Consider the following 22901-nt stretch of genomic DNA (forward strand, 5'->3'; position numbering starts at 1 on the left):
GGAACAGCTGCAAAACCAGCGCTCACCCGGACCGTGCCGGGAAGTGCCGCTTCAGCCCCGCTGCTCCGGCCCGTACTTACCGCCGCAGCGGGCTGGGCTCGCCCCGCGCGGTCCCACGCCGGGGTGCTGCCGGGTGGCGCGGCCCCGGCCCCGGCAGCGGCGCGTACGGGCTCCGCTCCCGCCCCCGCCGCCGCGCCTTCCCCCGCGCCCCGCCGCCATGGCCGTGGCGGCGAGGCGCGGGGGAAGGCGCGGTGGCCGGCGCGGGGGCCCCGGCTCGAGCGGACCGGGCCGCCCAGGAGACCTGGACGGAAGGAAGCGCCGGGGCCTCGGGGGAGCCACCTCCGGCCCCGCCGCGGCGGCCGGTGGAGCGCTGCCCGCGGCGCGGAAGGTGCGCGCCGGGGCGGGGGCGCGGAGGGAGGTTCCCGCCGTGGGACGGGCGCGCGTAGGGGGTGGGGGGTGGTGGTGGTCAGCCGGCGGGCGGCTGCGGGCCGGCCCAGGGCAGAGGCCGGGAGCGGCCGCGGGGGCAGGGAGCGGCCGCGGGGGCCGGGGCCGGCCGCGTGCCCAGGCTGCGCGGCGGGGGCGGCGGGGCAGGGGGGTGCGCGGGGGTGCCGCTCCCCGCCCGCTGCCCCTGGGCGGCCTCGGCGGGGCTGGGCGCCGCTGGGCGCCGGCGGAGCGCGGCGCTCGCTCGGCTCGCGATCCTGTTTGCGCATGACCCCTCCCCGCCTGCGCCCTCCCCTCCCCTCCCCGGCGGCGGCGGCGGCGGTGGCGGCGGCGGCGGGGAAGGTTAGCCTCAGACACAGGCGGCTGCTCGGCGGCGGCGGCGACGCAGTGCAGAGGTGCGGGCAGGTTGCGCTGGCCCCGCGCCCCGTCTCTCTCGCGCCCCGCCTGCCTCCGGAGCCCGCTCCCCGCCGGCGGCCTCCCCGCGCCGGTGTCGGGCCGGCCCCCCGGCCATGAGCGCGGCGCTGGGTGTCCCCCCGCCGCGCCGCCTCCCCCGCCGCCCCCGGCGGCTGCCGGGCTCCAGGAAAGTAGCTTGATGAGTGTCCAAAGTAGCAGTGGAAGTTTGGAGGGGCCGCCATCTTGGTCCCGGCTCTCCACGTCCCCACCGAGCCTGCAGGGCTGCTCCGCGGCGGCGGCCTCCCAGCTCCACGGCGCGCCGCTCGGCAAGCCGCCCAAGGAAGGTAACCAGCGCGCCGCGGGGCTGCGCGGGGGGCCCGGCCCTCGGGGAGGGGCCCGGCAGCCGCCGCCGGAGGCCGGTCCCGGGCTGGCGGGGAGCGGCGGCGGGAGAGGCTGGTGCCCCCGGAGCGGCGGCGGCGGCGCGGGGTCAGCGCTGGGCCCGGTGGCGGCGAGGGGAGCCTGGGGCGCGGGGCGAGCGGGGCCGCGCCGCCCGCGCCTCCCGCCGCCGCTCGTCAGCACGGCGGCGCCTCGTTGTTCCCCCCCTGCCGCCGCGCCGCGGAGGGGGGGGGGATCGGCCGCGCTCCCTCCGCTCCCGGGCCGCCCGCCCGCCGCCGCTCGCCTCTCCTCGGGCGACCGCCTGCCGCCGCCTCCCCGAAATCGGTTCCCCTCCGCCGGCGGCAAAGTAAAAGTGCTGCGCCGGAGGATGCGGCCGTTGTTGCTGGATGGAGGGAGTCGGGCACTTTTGGCATCATGGAGGTGGGGAGGAGAGAGGGGCCGACACCGGAGGGTTCGTCCCCGTGGGGAAGGCGCCCTCGGGGGCGGCCGGTTTTACGGCCAGAAGTGACAGGGCGCCTTACGGCCACCACGGAATGACTGCAACTTTCTCCTGTCCTCCATCACGCCTTAGATGATAATATTTTTCTCCTCCCTCCCCTGCTCCTCCCCTCTTGTGTTACACCGACAGCGACAGCAGGGTGTTGTGGGTGTTTGCAGGGAATATCTGTATGAAGGTTATGAGCAAACAAGTCCCTTCGCGATTCCCTTTCGGGTATTGTCTGGTTTTCCTCCTTGCGTTGAAATGTATTGCCACAAGATGTAGCAGTTATACAGCTAGTGAATTGCTCGGTGCTTTTAGCTAAAATAACTACTTGCTGAACGCCGGTTAGTGGCGGAGGAGAACTTTTATACACGGATACTTGCATACCAAGCAGTTGTATAATTTTACTTGATTTACTCCAGTTTAATGAATACCATCTAGCATTTCTTGTAGCGTCTGGAAACCGTCATCACCCAAGCAGGAAACTTGCTAACTTAAAATAGAAATAATAGTGAAAACGGGGAGTCTTTGTTTTTCAGGTCTTCCTGTATCTGCTTGCTTGCCTTTTTTTTTTTTTTTTTTTTTTTTTGGTTGATAAGCGATGTAAGGACTTGGTAACAGGGATTCGACATCCTGAAAACGTATAACGCAGTCCATGTTTCTCCATTTTCCATGCCAGTAGTTGTCAGACTTGGATCACTCTGTGTCACTTTTGCACACGCTCCTGCAGGTAGATTGACATGAAATGCTCTAGAAAATACCTGGAAAGGAATTATGGTATATGTTAAAGATGCTGAGTAAAGTGGCAGGCATTTTGTGCTCGTCTTCTCTGGGAAACCGAAGCTCATAGAAAAACAACAACCATCGGCCAAATACATAGTTTAAGTTTATCAAGAGTAGGTTTTCTCAGTGTTGCAACACTTGTTATGAATATGCGTGCATATAATATTTATGTAGAGTGTATACATGCGCTATTTTTAGATGTATTTCAGATGCACAGTATACAAGCCTGAAATTATTATGCAGCACAACTTAACTATTTATTTTGAAGAAAAACTGTGTTCCTTGAGTACCTCTATTTAGACAAGGAAAAATATTTTTGTGAAATTAATTTTTAATGTGATGACGGTGATACTTTTTACTTTTTTCTTTCTTATGACTCATGCTATTGGATTTTTCTGGGTGCTGTAATTGACATCCTCTAGTACAGATTCAGGGGTTACAGCGTAATCAAACCCCTGGTGTTTGCTTGGTACTACATTGTACTGTATTTGCACGGTTTTCCTGGGTTGTGATAATTGTATATCCTCACTAGGTAGTTTGAAAATCGGCATAAGCCACCAGCCACGCTTGGGTTTATATTTTGCATTCATGCTCGTGGGATGTTATCAGCACACCTTACTTTATATACGTATGTTTTATAATGAAGTATCTTGCCTGAAAGCAATGGACCCTGAAATATAAACACGTCAGTATGTTCATAGACACTGTCCTATATATGTGAAAGAATTATATCAGATCACATTAATAAGCGTGCAGTATTTGCAGTGCAGTGTATTTATAGGAGTTTGAGCTCTCACTCATTCTGAACTTGTGATCCCGTGTGATGTTAACAGAGGTTATGAGCTTTGGAGCAGTGCACGGGGCTGCTGGATCCTGTACTGGATCAGAGCTACATCGCTGCTAATGCCCATGGTGTTTTTGAATGGGTAATATTTCCAGATGTGGTACATTCTGCGCTTGGCCTGAGCTTGTGGCCCGTCCTGGACTTGTCATTTGTGGATTCAAATCCCTTTGGTTGGCTTCTGTGACAGTTATGCCCATGTTGCCTTCGGATGCCCACGCCTTCACTGAGTGCACCACATGTGCTGTGGTTCATCCGACCTTACCTGTGATTCAGTGTGAAAGTTTGGCATGAGCCCACATCTCTCATATGATCAGAAAATGATCTCTCATATGATCTTTTAAAGGTTCTGATTTATTACGAACAGAAACCCCAGCACCCTGATTTAGGAAGTCCTAAAATTATTCTCTGAAGCTCTAATATGGAGAAAGCAAGAAGAAAAGCTCTGGCATATGTAACTATCGCACAAAGTTATATTTTTTTAAAAAATGCAATGCCTTGTCAGTATCAAAAAGGAACTACTTGGGAAATACAGGTGAAATTAAAGAAAATAATCTTTTTTGAAATGCACTATGACAGACATTGCAGCAACATTTTTAATTGGATGTTATCTTCCATATCTTGACTTACAGGGGCGTCATGGCTTAGCTGTATAGATTTGAATTTATGTTTTAAGGCTTTAAAATGAAAGGACTGGTGTGGACTTGAATCCAGTTGCATCTGTACACTTTTATTATTGTACCAGGACTGTCTTTTATTGCATTTCAGTATAGCTTGTAAATGTCTGTAGTTCTGTCAACTGTTTTATATGCCAATAACTTATGTGTGGGATATGTGGTCACTTATTCAACAGCCCTGCAGTAGATGCTATCAGGAATTTAGGAGGACTGTTATGCAGTATTATTTTACATACAGTATGTGATTGTGTGGCTAAATCTTGTGCCACAGCTCACGTAATTGCAGTCACGCAACTTCATGTTTGAAATTTGTTGACTTTTGACTGCTTTATGCATGTAACTAAAAAGACCAGAAGCACATAGCTGGAAAAGGCTGTTTTGTAAATGGGGGATGTTCAGGCCATTGCTGATGAGGCAGAGAGACAGAAGAGATTTTGGGAGATACAGATGAGTGTCTTGGAATAGCTTCTCTTTTGAGGTTGGGGGTAGTGCCACGGTGTCTGGTAATCAAGCATGATGCTTTGCAAGTTATTTTTTTGTGTGCCGTTGGGTTCGAACACTTTACTAAAAGCAAAACAGAATGCCAAATACAACTTTGAATTAGCATGACAGTAATGTGAATTTCAGTTTTCAAATTTGAGCCCCAGTTAACATATGATGACAAAATTGTAAACAAACTCATGACATGTATTTGACACTCTTTGAAGAACTAATGTAGGTGTAGCAAATTTAATTGGTGACTTTTTAAAAATTTGATAAATGTGTATTATTTGTATTTATTGTTACCTAAAATGTGGTGGTAGTTGTTTGTCTGAGCATAAAAGTACAATTTATTTCCCCTTTAAGTTTCTAGTCTAGAAAATGTGTCTAGATGCCAGGTTGTGTCACATATGATACATACAGTACATGAACATGAAAGCTACGTGATCCTAATAAAACTTCCGGGGTTATTTTTTTCTGTTGTTTGCTTTTAGTGTAAAAACTCAAGTGTTTTATTTGCCTAATCAGCAAGTTCTCAGTAAGTTTGGGGTTTTTTTATCGTTCAACTGTAGATTGAGAATGTTATGGATTTGGCTGGTTTATGTGGGAGCAGAGAAGAATAGGAACACTTCACATTTAAAGATGATCTATTTTTACTTAGGATGAGCACAGCAATCATAAAAGATTATTTAGGCTGGCTGTAGCATGAGCAGGTATTGTGTAAGACTTCATGTTGTCCCACTGATACGCATAGATTCCAGCTTGTGATACTATTGCTGGTTTTGTTGCAGGTGTGTTTCTCATAGTGAGCTGATGCTTTTGCCAGATTCTTATGAGATTTTATAGCATGCCCAAATGAGAAATGGGAAAAGATGACTTTTTTTTTTTTTTTTTTTTTTTTTTTTAAATACAGGCCCTTGTTTGAATCTGGTTTTCTAAAAGGCAAGTGCTACAGAGAATAGAGCATATTAGTACTTGGGTGATTGTTTTGTTTTAATTCTGTTTTAACTTGCCTAGAATGGAATTTCCCATTAACTTATTCCATTTTAAATAGAGAGAGAATCAGTATCTTTCAGGACAGGCTGTATTTATTTATTATTATCTCCATTCAAATAAAAAGCTTGTTATTTCTCTCATTGTTTTTTTCCCATACTTTTTTCTTGCTTGCTTTTTCTTTCAGCAAGTACATTTTTTTCTTCAGCAAGCTGAAGTAAACTTGCTTCTTAGTAATAGCTCTGGTCTGCAATTAGTCTTGACATTTCTTTGGATTTTCTTAGAGCCTGGTAATCCTAAATGATTGCAAAATACTGTTGGGACTCCTGGGAAAGGCTACTGTATATATGTGCATCACAGTCAAAGTTAGATCTATAGATTTTTGCTACCTGAAGAATGGAGATTATGGAACTATGACAAGCTTAAATAATCCTTTATGCTTTCTGCGTTCTTGATACAAGGTTGTGTTTTGAAGTAATACTTGCTCCCAGTCCAGATTACTCCCATACTAAAGTTCTTGCCCCCATGCTGAGTTTTTTTATACAAGAAAATGTTGAAGTTAGTAAATTGTGTTTATGCAGTAGAGTATTTCCTGAACTGTAGCTCCCCTAAAACATAAAAGCACATGAGGGGGGAGAAAAGCTTTGTCTTTATGAAGTTTATGAACTTCTTTCTGTTTGGCTTGGTGTCTTTCAACTGTAAAAGAGGAGAAGGGAAATTTGGTTTGCCAAATTGCTCTGAGTGGGGGTGAAGGTGGGTAGAGGAAGAAGCGTGGTCAGGGTTTCTGTTGAGAATGCTGGTGCTCCGGTTGTGATCGCTGAAGAGTGGTTAAGCAGAAGCTGGCCGCCATAATATAACCCAGCTTCTCGGGTGGGCTTGCAAGTGGAAAACTTGTAATGGTTGCTGAAGATAATGTTCAGTACTTAAGGATTGAGTTCAGTAGCAGTAGAGAAGGGTTAGTGAGCATCAGAAGGTGTTTTGGATCCCACGTTTCCCTTCATCTTGACTCCATCCTTATCGAAATGCGCTGTTGGGGATAGAAACTAAGTGTCTGCTTCCTTCCCGGACACCACCTCTCTGGAGGTCTTACTCCTTTCTTTCGTTCCTGAGCAAAGCACCAGGATATGCCAGCAGAAGAATCCCGGCAACCAGCCTCTCCCTGGGGAGGATGCAGTAGGTGGTGGGAACACGAATACTTGTAAGCTTTAATCGACCTCAGTCAAACTTAGTCCCAGAAGAGGGGTGCAGAAGGGCTTAAGTGAGGTTGCATGTGCTGAAGATTGATGGGGGGAAGGCTGGGGCTGTGCGAGCCTTTGAGGGTGGGTCCATGCTGGAGGGATAGACTGAAATCAGAGTGATTATATTACTAATTTTAATCATGACTTAAATCAGTGAGCAGGAAATCCTGATTAAATAATTGTTTTTAATTTTATTTTGCATTTGTGCTTAATTATTTTTCCTAAAGAAAAGTTGATTCTAATTGGTCTAATTTGATCATACCTCTTGCTAGGCAGGAGGGTACGCATCTATATGCATTTATTTAAGTAGTTATGTAGCTTAGATGCTTTTAGCTAACTTTATTAGCTAAATAAAGTGAATCCTAATTGTGCTAGATACATAAGAAGAAACAAATATATCCAATGTGTTTTGCATTTAACCAGATTAAGTAGAATTGACTGTAGTTTGTGAAATGAATCGGTTGTTTCTGGTCATCGCGCATTGCGAGATTCAGAGTTAATAGATCAAATCCACTCACCGTTCCTTCCTGTTCATCATTCGGAAACGAAAGTCAGGCTTTCCTGCTTTCCAAGTTGTCAGTTGCTCTTTAGCAGTTCTGAATGAACCAAGTGTTGAAGTGGTTGAACCAAACGAAAATGGCAGAAGCGGTTGCTGGCAAAAACCAGTTGAGGGCTTCAGAGCTCCCATACGGGTGGCTCGCTGGCAGCTTCCGGCAATGTGATGGTTTGGCTGCCAGCAGAGCATTAAAGTTTATGTTGTTTGAATGTATTTTTCCCTTGTATGAATTTAATAGATCATAAACTTCAAACCTCACCATAGATTCTTATTGTTCCGAGTTTAGCTTAAACATTTAACGCTGGAGCATATTTTTAAAATATGCAAATAAGAAAAATTATCCACCCTGTGCTCAAAAGGCCTTTTTAGTTTTACCCAGAGAGGCTCTGAGGCCGACAAGTGTCTTCCAAGGATTTAGAGGGAAAGAGAGAGGTTGTTGGATGATTACACAACTGTAACGGGAATCTGGTCGCTTTGGAATGGGAAACTTAATTTACTGGAGTTTGTACGTCAGCTAAACGTTACAGAGAAGGTCGGTATTGCCTGGGATCACCACCACTTCTGAGGGGTGGCAGCAGGAACATTAAGTAATGTATGTTGCCTCATCGTATCTTCACATTTTTAAGTGGGTGGAAACTTAAAGGCCATGGTGCTTTTTAAATAACGTCCTTAAGAACAAAGCACTCTGCACTTCAGATTTTAAGAGATAAGGATAGTGGTAAGAAACTCCAGAGTGCCTTTTACAGGAAATGAAGCCTGACCATAATTACTTGGAGACTGGCAAGTACTGGATTCCCTTTCTTTGGGCTTCTAAGACAGCTATACCTATAAGAGAAAAGGAATAAAAATATATTTTTGAGGAATAACAGGAAGTCTTGATGCTTTTAGAAGAATCCATTGTATGATGTCACATACACCCAGCCTTTTAGATATTTAATTTTATGACTCTGCCTTGAGCTCAGAGCATATAGATGCATCAAGCACTGTGTCCTGCAGCTGTAGCTTCTGGTTTGCAAATTTTTATTTATTATGGTGTTTTCCATTTCCCCACCACTGAACTCTCAGACCTCTTCATTCTATGGAGACAAACTGAGATGATGCTACAAGTAGTATTTCTAATACTTCCTTCTTTCACTCCTGTGTCTTGGGCTAATCAGGCCTGTACACTGCACTTCTTTATTAAGTATTGTTTTTTCTGGTAATGCTGCATTCTTACAGGTTCCACAGTTTTGTCCTAAATTTTGCATCTGTACTTCAGCCAATGCTTTTTTTTTTTTTCCCATTGTAATTTTTGTGCCCTAATGTACCCTCTTTCTAGTTATTTTGGCCCTCATGGAGGTTATGGTCTTTGCTGTTTCTTAGCTTATTCCTAGTAAAACTGATGAGAGAAGTAGTGTCCTTTAATAAGTTGATATTTTCATTGTAAAGCAGTTGAAAACAAAATCCACACATTATTGATATTCTCTTTAACACCAGTAGAAACATGTATTTTTAATATATACAGAATTATGATATAAAATATGTTTATTTGTTTAGAAAGGACAAATTATTTTTGGTAGACACTGGTGACTTACAGCAAGCTTTGAATTTTTCTAAGGGATATCATTGTGAAGACCAGCTGTATTTGCACATACAAGATCGTAGTGAAACCAGTTCTCTTAATAAATATGTTGTTTGTATGGTGAGAAATAGAGTAACTTTGAAATAGCTTTGGTTTTTTATCTTTTACAAATACTATGTTAGTTTATGTAGGAAAGCATTTTGTAGGTATTACGCTGCAGGTCTTAATTTATTGGCCAATTCTTTTAGTCTTGATGGGGAATGATCTGTTTTTAACAGTTCTGTTAAAAGTTGTATTAAAAGATGTATCAGAAATTTTAAAACTTTTCAAAGTAAAAGTCCTTTATTATTGCTAAGGAATATCCAGGAAAGTGTCCTGCTTCCCTTTCCCAGCCCTTTTCCCCACCATGTGTTCCCTTCACCAGCGAAGTGAGAACTTACACTGCGGCGAGAAGAGTGGCGGTGATCATCTAAGTGGTGTGATTATCTTCATAAATTAACTTTTTGTTTGTTTTAGTTGTGGTAGTGGTGTTTTATTAAGAGTAGGTTTATCAGTATGAGTCACTAGGTTTTTTATTTGGTTTTTTGTTTCTTTTGCAGATCGGTTATTCCTTGAACTGGCTGTTTGGGAGTGGTTGCTGTGTCTTTGATATATGTTTTAGAAACTTTATTAGTGTTGCATTTCAGTTTCAGTAGTTTTATTCACTACTGAACTATGGTAAAAGGCTACCTTGCAAGTTTTCTACAAGCTTTAACTTTGAATGGAGTAGTTCTTGCTACAGTACCTTTGTATTTAGTATTATGAAGGGCCATTATGAAGAGTGGGATTTTCATATTTTAAAAGTTACTACAGGATACAAATAGAACTAATTCCTAAAGATGCAGGTTTAGAATTTTTGAATGATATACAAAACCCACTTTTTGCTGTGCATGTTATTGCCTCAGTATGTGATTGCTTTTTGTGAAGTTCATTGCCTATTTAATATACCTCTATTTATATAATCAGATTGCTTATTACCTCTTTCTAATTAAATTGTATTATTAAATGATTGTGATACTAATAATGCCTGAGAGGGGTAACACCAGTATTCAAACTATGGAAGACAAATATGGTCTTTGCTTCCTTGTTAGATGGTATTTTGTGTTGTGCATCCATAGATTTTTTTTTTTTTTTTTCAGCCCCTTGCTTGAAACATGCTGTTACGTCCAGAACATCCAAGTGGTTAGTATTAAGAAAGAGGCAGTTTTATAATTCATGCATGTACACACTTTTATATATACACAAAATGTGTGTGTGAAGTCATGATGAGCTGTCTGTTTAGTCATTAGGAATACTAATGTTGTTAGGACCCCCATCCCCCATAGCAGTCTCATAAACAATATAAGTTTACACAAAAACTTAATCTGCTTTTTAGTAAAAATGTTGTAAATTCCTGTTGTCTCTTATTACATACTTCTTAAAAACTTGTTTCATTTTTTCAGATACGTAATTTTGTTAAACCTGCTGATGAGTATTGCAGATGATACAAAAGTTGGCTGCTAGATTAATCATGCTAGTTTTCCCATGTCTTGAGTTTTAGCTTTTTTATGTTGCTGTTTGCTTTTAAACAGAACAGAACATGTAGAGTTCACAAATCAGAATCTGGTTGTGTATTAGGTTAGATATTAATATTATATTTCTTGTATTTTTTTCCCTATTTGTTATACTTGCAACATATAATTTGGGAGTGGAATATTGAAGCTATGACAACAAAGTAATTCCAGTAAATGACCTTAATAGTGATTTCCCCCCCCCCACGTCGTGTGATTGAAAGTTGACCTGATTTGTTCTCCTGGCTAAATCGCAACGTGCTGTTCTCTCCGAGCCTTTCACTTGTTTTTCTCTTCTAGAGAAGTGCAAACAACAGGCACCAGTCTCTGCCAGCGTCTGACACCACCTTCCTGCTGTTTTCCTTAAATCTCTCTTTTTCTTCAAGTTTGTTCTTACAAAAAAAGAGAGAAAGAACCCGCTATTTTTACTTTTTTGTTGTTGCTGTTCTTGTGACTTTGAAATCCCATCTTTCTAAGGGAAGCAAGCGATGAGGCAGTACCAGTGACTGTCAGAAGTTGCAGAATTTGGCGCTATGCCACCATCCCTCTGGCTCTCCGCGTGGGGTGTGTGCTCTCTCCTACACCAGGTCCCTTGGCCTGCCTCCTCCCACCGCTGGTTTCCCTTCCTGACTGGTGCTGGGCCACAAGGGTGACCTCCAGTCTCGTCCTGCTCCTCTGCTTCCCCTGTGCTTCTCTAAACTGTAGTTTTCTTCAAATCACAGTCCCCCTGCTCGGCTTTCATTTGTGCATGCTGTTGATTTTGCTGGAGGGGAGGGTAGTCGTTGATGAAGGGAGCGGGTTGATGCGGTAGAAGCAGGAACCTTCTGGATGTTCAAGTGTTGATCGCCCACGCTCAGCTGGAGGTGTGCTTGGTGACACGGTTTTGCAAGGATGTAGCTGGGAGCCTCTCCTCTCGTGTCTTGTGGTGCATCACCACACGGGTCCTCTCCCGCTGTAGTGCCGGCAGCAATGGTGAATGCTTTGTACAGTCAGGAGGGCGTGGCTGCAGGCGCCGGTGTCTAGAAAGACTAGAGAGGAATGTTGGTTTATCTGGCGTGTCAAAATGCTGCTGGACCCCCAGTTACCACTTGAGAAAAGGTGAAGTCCAGTTTTAAGATGGTTGTGGATAAAGGTCCAAATGAGGGATTTTTGGGAAATAGTAGATTTTCTTAGTATTTTTTCTGTCTTTAATAATGGAAATTCTTCATACTTCTTAGGTTTAAGTGGACAGGTCATTACAGTTGCTTTTTGTTACATCCATTGAGTCACTGGTTCTATTGGGTTTGTTGTGTGATTGATCCAAAGATACTGAGTGGAAGAGTTTATTTCTGGCAAAATAAGATATTTTTAGTATGAGCTCTCTCATTTGGTAAATAACTGTGCTAGCATATAGTAGTTACAGAACAATATTTTTTTGTGTGAAAGCAGTAAATTAAAATAGTGAATTAGTGATTCAGATAACTACCAAAATAAGGTAGTGTGACTAGCTGTTAGGGATGTAAAAGGGTTTCATTAGAGATTAAACAGATTTTTTTCTAACAGTTATAAAAACCTGCATGGTGTACTGTCATTTGTATTTGCCACCTTATATTTAGAAGTTTTCCTGTGTGTAGACTTTATCACGTGTGCATATTAACTGTGGCAATGCAGTATCTGCAACAGCCGCGGATGCTGCCTCTGGGGGCGCATAGTGTGCCTCGGCCGTGGCAGCTCCCGCTGGGTACAGGCAGGGCAAGGGGGACGGCCACTCAACCTTTTTTTTTCTCCCTAGGAACTGCTGTTGGTGAAACTTTCTCCTTCCTGATGTGTTTTTATTCAGTTGCTTTTACTGGTTCTTACATTTCAGTTGTCTTTTCGTCACTGAGATAGCCTGCTAAAGCAGCGGGCTGGGGGAGGGAGTGTGGTGCATGTGGCAGGCACCCCTGTGCATCTGGAGACTCATCAGGGCTTTAGCCTTTTCTGACTGTACAGGCACTGGTCTCATTTGGACTGTCTGCCTTTACTAACTGATGGAAATAAGCCTGGCTTGGTTCTGGATCCTCTCTAAGGCCATCACAGATTTGTTGATAGATTTACTCAGTGTCTTTAAAATTTCCCATGTGGTTAGCTTGATGTCTAGTTACCCCGAAAGTCAGGAGTGTGGAAGCAGTCGTGTTAAATGTACGCCAGGTGAAACGCATCCCAGTTTGTCAGCCATTGGCAAGGTGTGTTGCTGCCCTCCGGTAGCACTGGCTGTTATGTCTCTGTCAAATTGGCTGTAGGAAGTAGGCTCCAGGAAGCCTGCTTCAGCTATCCAAGGAATTTCATGGTCCTCCCCTCCCTCTGGTGGGAAGAAGTCCTGCTTTATCTCCTGTCAGTTGGGGAAGAGAACTTGGATCACACTTGGTTTTGCTTGAATTATGGCCACAGTGGTTCACAGAAGCCTGTGTAGCATCCTTGTCCTTTAACTAGGAAGAAATGTGGTTAGTTTTGTAGGGCAACAAGTACTATGCAGCTGAGTATTTGGGTGCTTCTACATGGTAGATGATGTTAATTGCACGTAAGTAATTTTACTGGTGTCTTGAAATATGTTTTGAATGTATACCTGAAAATATTTTTTTCCCCAATTTGCAATATCAGAGATTTATAACTTTGCTCTTTCCTAATTTCTTGGTGCCCTCAGAGCTTTAACTGTATTAATGTTTGGAAATTTTATTCACGTGATCACAGACTTTGTTCCATGAAGCCTGTTCTTCACTGACCCTGCAAGATGGACAGTTCTCAGGAAGGGACTGTGTTGAAAGGAATAAGAATCCCTTCTTTCTTCTAAAACTTGAGTGAAAGTGATAATATAGCAGAAAATAAAGCTGGTTTAAAATTAGATGATGAGCACTGGATAGGATAAATGGCTGTAATGCAGATTTCTTTAATGATAATGCTGAGCAACACTAAAACCGAATTTTTGACAGATGATTACATAGGATGTTTCTTTGTCTGTGAACTGGGTGGGTGCTGAATTTTTAAAAATGTTCAGTACACAAAGTTGCAACTGAATTTAATGTATGCTATTGATATCAACAGGCTTTGTAGCTGTGCTGTGAGAAGTACAAAGTTTAAAATATTTTCCCCTTAGCCTTAAACTTGATTTTTTCACTGATTCATGTGTGATTTCATACAAGTCTCATTTTTTTCCCTATCTGTAGAATGGGAGCAATGCTGCAGGGTCCTAGGAAAATGTAGGTGTAGTTATTAACATGTCAGCTTTATGTGTGTGTAATTTACCTATTTAGAGCTGCATTCTGAGAGGTTCTTCTCTACAAGGGACTTTGAGGAAATGAGTTTCTTCCCCTATTCAGCGAAGTTTGGATTGTCTTGTCACTTCAGAGACTGATGGTTGGGTTATGAATTTAAAAAAAAAAAAAAAACAAAAAACCACAAAAACCTAAGGATTCTTTGCCTGATTCTTTAAGCACCACCTAGCCTCTAGACAGGGTGCCGACAGGAGAAAAATAATGAGTCATCTCCCAGGTAGCATCACCCTACTCAGCTCGGGGGGTGCAGGGTCCCCACTGCATGAGCTGCCTGGTGATACGGTGGTTTTTCACAAAGCTTGTGATTGTGCAGTCTGAATCTCTTAATGTAATTTTTTTGATTCAATTTTTAGTATTTTCTATGCTGTGTGCACCATATAGGTATTTTGAAAGGAGAAAATTGGCAGTGTTATTTGAGGTTAATAACTTTTTTGTTCCTTAAAATGGTGTAGTTCAAAAGCCAAAAGAGTTCATGAGTCTTGTGGTTACAGTTAGAGGTGAATTTACTGTCCCAGTTTAATCTAACTTAGAAGTATAATAAGCTTTTTTGCATGTTTGATGTTAAACTGTGGCCTCTTTTGTATAAGTGTATGGGGGTTGAAGTTCTAGTTGATCACAATGTTGAGTGAAATAGATTAACGTATTTGGAAAGACTTAGGATTTTTTAAATTTCTTATTTGTAGCAAGAGTTAGGTACTGTGATTGACAGTTCGTTATGTCCTGTGTGCTCCAGGGAGCAGAGCACTTGCCTCAGCCTCCAGGGCCAGTAGACTGTCTGCGCTGGGGAGATTTGGAAGATCATGAGGGCAGAAGTGGCAGTAGGAGCTACAGAAGTAAGAAGATTAGGAAGTTCAGGGAATTAATAACTGAAACACACTCCTATTGACACAAATACAGCTTTCAAATACCAAATGACTGGTATTATAACTCAGAAAAATAAGATAAATTTATTCTATGAAATTGTTGGGAGTTTTTGGACTGCCTTTCTACCCTACAGGTAACTTCCAGAAAAATTTATCTGGGCAAAAGGTGCACAATTTATATTTGTTCCTTCATGGTTTACTTTTTCTGAGGCATGAGGATGAGAACCAAAAACCTTGTGGGAAGGGGCATTGCTTGCTCTCTTCCTGCTCAGTAGGTGACCTCTACTTTTAACTTCCTTTTCACTCCTTCCTTAGATAGCAGAAACTACTGTTTATTTTTGATATGTGGAGAAGGCCTGTGCCATTTTAAATTCTTGCAGAACAGCCATTTCGTGGACTCCGGCATTTAGAGCTCCAGGTTTGTTTCCTTATAACTGAATGCAGCGAATGAAATTTGCTGTACTTTCTGGTATTTCTCTAGATAGATGTTTCTTCTTCAGGACTGCTCCAGGCTTTTTGTCCTTTCCAGCATAGAAATAGATAGAGGAATGGAAAGTAGTGAGCTTTTGTTCAGAGTGTGATGCAATTTTTGAGTGTATCGTAAAACTGATGTTATCTTGTGACCTGTTAGTCTGCATCACCAACAAGCGACCCATGAACTTGCAATGTGCTTCTACTTGCTCGCAGCCTCTTCCTCAAGGGGACAGGGAGCGTCTGGTTTTGCAGCAAATGAAGCTGAAATGGGCAAATTCTGCTTCTCTCTTTCTGTTTAGATACCTTTTACAGAGCTGTCTGAAAGCACAGAAACTGCTACAGATTCCTCTACGTAGAGATGAAAAGGACACTGGTAGAGATAGGCAGCACGTCACCTGCGTGTGTGCAGCCCAGACTATTAGTTTTTATCTCTTGACATAATGTGTTCAAGGCAGATGTTTGTTGCCTAGGTAGGCAGTCTTTTAGTGTTCCTGCCACAGATGTCTTGTGTAACTTTGGCCAATACCTTAGGTGCTTTCTGTAAAATATAAATAGCCTTTTCTTACCTTATAGGGGGATTGGAAGCATAAACTTCTTGTCTGTGTATTGTATATTTGTTTATTGATCATAGTAGTACAGTGCAATACAGCAACACCGATACTGCCCTATGGGACACTTAACAAGGATTTCTTTACTTTTGATTGACCAAGGATCTCCAGTAGGCTAAAGCAACCCAAAAGGGTGCCATCCTATTTTCTTCTAATCTTTCTTCTCACTTAGTAGCATGCAATCATAAAGCATTGCATTTAGTGTAGTTTTTCCTTAACCAGAACATTGTTCTTAACTCTGAAGAAATAAAAGTTACTGCTTTTGACCCTACAACTGTGTAAGGAATCTTCCCTTTCCAGGAGAATGCTGCATGGAACCTAGATGTGATTGTTTAAGGCTTTACAGGAGACTTTAGAGAGGTTAGTGTCACGTTTATGCAGGCACAGACTATAGTAATCAGAGACGACAAGAAACATCAGGAGGATGTATTAGTTGGTTACCCAGTTCCTGCCAAAACTGACAGTTGTCTTGAACAAACTTTATTAAAAGCACTTTAAATGAGTGCTTTGTATCTCTGATTATTCCGTCACTGTAGCAGATGTTCACATCAGATGCTATCATTAAAAAAAGAGTTTTACTGAAGATGCATTTATTTTTCAGTATCTATACATTTGTTCTAAATGGACTAAATACTTAGAGCAGTACTTCAGACAGTGAGATTGAACTAGTCAATAAGCCTGCTTCTCTGTCTTCCTTCTCACAGGTATCACTGTCTTTAGCTGTGAGGAGTGCAAAATGGTCAGTGAAGACTATGTTAACAAACCTGCTTGTTTCTTTGAAACACTCTGGCTCTGCCACTTCACTATTAAATGGTAGAAGTTGGTGGTATTGAAGAGCCACCAAAATCCTTCTGCTATATCAGAACCTGCTCTTTGGCTGCTCTTGGCAGTTCAGAATAATTTAGAGAACAATTGCAAGTGAGTAATCCAGGTTTTTGAAAAAGCAGGAAAATAGGACACTTGGGATTACAAAGTGACAAGTTTCAAAGAAATGGATGCAATTCCTTGTAACAAACATGTTCAGGATATCACCCATTTAGTTTGTGTATGTTCGAAGTGTTGACTTTGTCAGGCTCATTCTGCATATGGTATTGTAGCCAACAACTTGGGAAATCTGTTTTTAGCAATTTTTTTAAGCTCTTACTTGTATGAGTTCAGAATAAGCCTTTTAAAGTAGGACATTTCCAGAAGGGATATTACTCCTTTTCTGTGGAGTAGTTTTTGTAGTGGCTTTTCTGTTTGATTGATATAGGAGGGCTCTCACGATGGGGAAGACTCTTGCAGTTTGGGATTTTGACGTAGGAAGTACATTCTGGTCTTACCTAACTCAACTCTGGTCAAACCTAACTTGTTTTTAAGAGCCTAGAAGGGATAACTGGACATGGGTAGGGATTTTGGATGTGGGGAATTCTTTTTCCAAGTAGTCTGTTCTGCTCTTGGGCACAGCAGATGTTTCTGTTACTACGCCCATGAACTGATCTGTTGAATTCAGTTTTTGTCTAGTTAAGGTGTGCAGAGGAGAGGAGAAAATACAGTGATAACCAGTTTTCAAAATGAGCCTCCTGACTGCTGTTGTGGTGTGGCAATTCCAAGATAAGCAGCTTTCAAGATACTGGTAATGTACTGCATGTTCTTTCAGTTGTCCTTTTTACCTTCGTTCCTCATGCTAAATATTATTCAACAGACTCAGGAAGGACCTTGCCGTGGTTCTGTTGCTCATAGCGGTATTTGCTATGCTAACGCTTCCTGTACATGGTGCACATGGAGTTATATTAGAAGTTTGGGAAGTGAATAGGTAGGTGCCATGTTGAATGTTCTATGCCGTATCTTATGTTGTCTTTATTAATTATTCTGTATTTGCCAACTCCTATCATTAATAGGGGAAAAAAAACCCACTGCAAAAATAATGGCATAATAATTTCCGGAGCAGGATAGGAAGAATTTGATCTGTGAATAATTCCTTCAGGAAGAGCTAGCATAAAGAGAAGTCTGGCTAAAAACCGACCCGTTACAAGGATTCACATGCCAAATAAAACTAAATGTTGTCTCCTTTTCTGAATAGTGAGCAGGATTGGTATGAGACACAGCATGCCGTTGTTTCAGTGAATATTGCAAAAAAGCTTCAGTAGCTTTCAGACCCATCAGCACCATTAATTGTTAGACAGACTTCAGTCTTGAAAACTGTCATAGGCATGCACGTTATCTTTTTTCTGGTTTGGGATGTAATTTTAAAAGGTGCTCAGTCAGTTGGGTTTTTGCTTTCAGATCTTTCGGTTGCCTACATTAGTGCTTATCTTAGGTACTGTGCTGCACCTCAAACACATTGTGTTTACACCTGTGCAATAGGTTTGTTGTCTGTGGTGTTGAAGGCAAGTGCAATTATTTATAAGCAATATGTAGGGAAAATGCTGCCACTCAGAAATAAGAGCTCTTCATTGCTTCAGGAGGCCGGTGCATTGCTTTTGAGCCATGTGTGGCTTTCAGGCAATTCAGCTGTACTTCCAAGGGGTAGAATTGGTAGAGGGACTCATCAGAAATGAGGCATCACTGGCTTGCCTTGGACATAGTTGCATGCCTGGTTCAGCCCAAATTACAACAGAATAGACCCTTTGGGAGCTATTGTCCTCTCTGTTGTATGAATCACTCCCTAAGCTCTGGATGAGCCATTCTGAGTTGCCATCCTTGTGGCATATACCCACACGCATGAGTATATGTTGTGGGTTTGTGGCCAGATAAAGGCATCGGTAGGCAACTTGTAAATTCATTCTGTCTCTGCTGGCTACAGCCATCTGATGAGACACATAATGGACAAGGGATCTTTAGAATAGGGTGCCCAGCTGAAAGGTGGGGAGAAGAATTAAACATTCTTAAATTGTTACCCACAAATGTTTCCTAGCTGATCTGGAGTCGGCCCAAGTGGTTTTTTTCATAAGTCTTTCTTCAAGGCATTAGCAGAGGTTCCCTCAGGAACATATTTCTCTGTAATTCATTTTTCCTTTACAGGTTGTTGGCCAGACGAATGAAATCCAAAAACTGGCAGCACAGAGATGAAGTCTAAAGATCATTACAATTTTTTTAGCGTTAAATAATTGATTTCTGTTGTAGAACGATTTGCAGAAAATTATCTATCCAGCAGCCAAAGTTTTCTTTGTTTTAGATCAAATTTCTGGACTGTTGAACTGTTAGGAAAAGTGAAATAAACAACGTTCAAACAGCATTTTTAAAAAGTGAGCTATGGTCCTTTCAAAAAATCTTTGAAAAAGACTTCCAAAAAGAAGTAGACTGCATTTTGGGGAGAGAAGGGACACACGGAATATTTTCCTGTTCTTTCAGCACCAGAAGAATTAATGTTGAATGGTAGGGTCCAGGTAACCCAACAACCTATGCAAAGTGCACTTCCTTGTCAACTTTGTAGTTCATGGGAGATTGGTCAGAAGTTATTGTGTTTGGGGTTTTTTTTTCTCCCCGTCAGAAAAACCTTATTTTCTCTACTTTGTATTTTAACAATTTTGCATCCAACAATCATACAACTGTAATCAGCAGACACGAATTTTATATTTGTCAAAAACTGCTGTCTTCTGATGTTTATGGGGAAGATTTTTTTCCTTATAATTTGTTAGATTTACCATAGTTGTGCTTTTTTTAGGCCAACATTTGCTAGTTACTTTATTTCCCTCCCACAGGTTTTATGTAGACTAAAGCCTGATCTATCTGACTGCTAATTATCCAGCTTTTTCCCTCCTTTCTTTTACTCCCCAGCCTCCCATAAGCAGTAGTCACCTTTTGCTTGGTGGCATCCCTCTGCCCATTCTTTTGGACACAGGCTTTCTCATTTAAGAGGATCAGTTTGTGGAATAAAAACTTTCTTTAGATTATTAAGAAAAGCACTTTAAGTTCACCTGAGCACCTTAGCAGTGGTAGGGGGTGTATTTGTTAGGAAACAGAAGTGCCTAAATGGAGAAGATAACGTCAGTGAGAAATACTGGTTTTCTACTACTTTTTCTGTGTTGTGTGCTTCAGTGTTAACTGCCTCAGGTATTAAGAACTGTTACCTTTTCACTGTGCATTTAAATGACTCTCAATTAATTAAATGGATTCTGTTCTTTCCTGACCCTGGGCTTAAATATGTGTCTCTCTCATGAGGAATTTCTTCTCACTTAAGATCTTTTCAAACAGCTAGTTTCACTTGATCAGTAGGATGTGTTTTTCCCTTTTTCTATTGTATCTACTGCTGCTGTTTGACTTTAGCTACAGCGAAGGTTTTTCAACTCGAATGTAGTACCCTGACCTTTTTCATGTTACCTGTTGTTCAGAGGTTATAGTAGCTACATAGTCCTCTGTAAAAAGTTAAATCCTCTTCATTGGAAAGCCAGTGTTTATACGCATTTCTAGATTTCCATGTTAAGCTTTGTCATGGGTAATCTGTAGCTGGTGTTATTCTGTTAAGTTTTTTGGAAGAGCTGGAACCCTGGGGCCTTGGTAAACAGTGTCCTCTAGGCTTTGGTTATGTAGCTATTGTTAGGAGGTAAATACAGTTTTGGGATTTTTTTTGTTTGTTTTACTTTAAATCTCAGAGATTCTATCTTGCTGTCTGCCCTATTGAGTACTGATTTAGGTTGAGTGGGACCTTCTTGACTTCTGAGGCCACAGTACTGAATGACTGTGGCCTCGGGATTGTGATTCACGTGGAACAGTGATGCACTTCAAAGCCTTCTGCTAAGGGCAGGCTGTGTTTTTGCTGTTACCTTGGAATTGAACTCTTCTCAAATTACTGCTGCTTGGCTTCATGCCATCATCCTAGCATCTCAACTTGTTTTAGCACATTAGTAGTTTTCAAGGCTTGTTTCCATTTCTGTTTTCTGTGATTCCCCAAAACATGCTGTGGAAGAAAGACTATTCAAGACATGGTTTAGCGACACAGGTCAACTTTGTGTTGGTTTTTTTTTTTTAATTCATTTCTCAATCTTGCAGCCCAAATGTTCTATTTTGAATGGAACAGGTGTAATTTTTTCCAATCTAAAAATCAAGAAATTTGTATTCACTCTTACAGTTTGATGTCTTACTGTGTTTTGGTTTGCAGTGCTTTTTCACTTTACACTTGTATTTTAGAGCTCTGTACGTGCCTTCACTGACAACTTGTTTTGAGTTGCTTTATTCCCCATTGGCTTTATAGGGTACTGAAACATATATAAAGTATAAGCTGTAATAAATAGAAAGTTTTACTATTAATAGGAAGAGACCTTGATCAACATGTCAATGACTTGCTAGTTTTACCTAACTACAAAATAGTTTGTTACCAAATAGCTTGTTTTCTTGGAGACAGAAATGTTAGCTTCATTACCATATTTTCCTGGAGAATTAAAACTTTCTGGTTGGTGCTGCAGCACCAACTTTGGTGCTGCAGTAAGGAAAGTCCAGAGTTTCAGAAAGGTAAGGGAGAAGAATGAAGTTGAGTGCATGGTTTGGTTGGTTTGGTTTTGTGTTTGTTTTTCCCCAAGTGAGACAAGAGATTAGCACGCTTAAAAGATAATACATGTGGATGCAGAGACAAGATGCATCTTCATGTGGGTGAAAGAAGAAAAGTAGTTTTTTGGCCTTTTTTTTTTTTTTTCTTTTTAGGAGACTGCTTAAGGATTTTAAAATCTGTATTTTTAGTAATTTTCTGTAGTCTGCTTTGCATTTGGTATTTTAAAGCTTTCCTTTTATCTGCTGGTACATGTGTATTCTAGAATGACAAGAGCTGTCATACTGAATTGTTACGAAGTTAAATTATTAGAGCATCAACATAATGGGATAAATACATATTTAGGATATTCCAAATAGAAATAAACAGTACTTAAGGACTTCAGGGATTACATTGCAATGCTGTTAAACAGTGGTTTCTATACTTGGAATGGTTACCATGCTTAAAAGTCTGATGTTCATAACTTCAAAGACTGCTTGATACCTTTAAAGGAATTTTGATTAAAAGAGGGAGGGGCAGTGGGGAAGGTGCTTTCCAGGCTGGTTTTTTTGCCATTTGAAATGTGTACTTTTTTCCTTTTAATTCTTTTCCCATCTCTTGCTCTTTTAGCTGGATATTTGTTAGATTTACTGATCTAAAGGATGCTGCTGTCAGTGAAGACACTATATGGTGGTAATATTATAAGTGTTAATGTGAAGTGTTCCTAAAAATATGTCGGACATAATTCTCATACCATGTGTGTTGCCTAACTAGTAGCACATCAGGAAATTTGATTTATATTTGGGCTATTGTTGAGCTGTCTTTTTCTCCTCAATAGATGGGTCTCCATGTTGAAGTACTTTGCTTTGGCATTAAAAGCTGTATGCATATAAATCTGTTAAATAAACTAGACCAAACCAGTATGCCTTTCATTGAAGTGAAGGGTGGTTTGTGCTGGCCTTGAATTCAGGAGAAGGAGACCTCAGTCTAATCTGGAGGATTCTAAGAAGAATCTAGCTTCTGCATAATGAACTTTATCTTCATTGTAGAAAACTGACAATATGTGAAGCTGTTGATCTTTCTTCATCTCGAAGCTGTAGTTGATTGCCAGATAACAAGAGTCCATTCAGCGTAATAAGAGAATTGAAGATAAAGAATGAGTCTTGGAGCTTGATTCCATATTTAGTGGAAAAGAAAAATATATCTGATCTGTCAAGCCTTTGTGTTTGGGTCTGCAACACTGCTCTGTAGTCTAGCCAGTGTTCCAGCTTTATGAGGTGAAGACTTGCAGTTGCAACAATCTGCTAAACTTTTTCTCCTAAAATCTCAGTTTTACTGAGGTATGAGCAAGTATTTTGATTAAATAACAGTATCTTTTGCAAGTATTTGTATATTTGGAGGTGTGGGACCTTTGGGGTACAGGTGTAGTTGCACATTATTATTTTCTGGTCACCAGTTCTGAAAAATTCAAACTACCATGGAGAATTCTCTGATTCCTAACATCTCTGTTTGCTAAGGTAGAATATGGTATAATTAATTATACCAAATGCCAGAAAAAGCTTATAAATTGCTTCTCTGAATTTATAACTTTGACTTTTGACATAACCCATTGCTTAACAAATTCTCAGAGGAGTTTGGAGTTCTATTCAAAACAGTTCTTTCAAAAAGTGTCCTTTTCAGGACAAGAAATCTGTATTTTTATCTTAGTTTTTAGAGGAGAGGCTGTATATGGTTCTGAAAGATAAATTAATATGGAAGATACCACCACTCCCAAAAAGTAGAACAGCTGGGTAG

General features: G+C 41.8%; 1 protein-coding gene across 4 annotated transcripts in view; it reads left to right on the top strand.

Annotated features, from left to right (window-relative positions):
- Window positions 1-200: 200 nt before the first annotated feature.
- TLK1 (tousled like kinase 1) overlaps window positions 201-22901 on the top strand; it is a 71032-nt gene continuing 48331 nt past the window's right edge. The window contains exon 1 of one of the 4 annotated variants that reach the window (XM_074873242.1): window positions 201-388. Coding sequence is in view for 2 of the 4 variants with exons in the window: in XM_074873245.1 (XP_074729346.1) it covers window positions 1034-1178 (145 nt within the window). In the remaining 2 variants the exon portion in view is untranslated. Of the gene's footprint in view, window positions 389-752; window positions 1179-10011; window positions 10062-22901 lie in introns of those variants that run through there. The other 3 variants (XM_074873245.1, XM_074873244.1, XM_074873243.1) reach the window with 3 other exon arrangements.

The sequence above is a fragment of the Strix uralensis genome, chromosome 6 (assembly GCF_047716275.1).
Source record: "Strix uralensis isolate ZFMK-TIS-50842 chromosome 6, bStrUra1, whole genome shotgun sequence".
Classification (NCBI taxonomy): Eukaryota; Metazoa; Chordata; class Aves; order Strigiformes; family Strigidae; genus Strix; species Strix uralensis.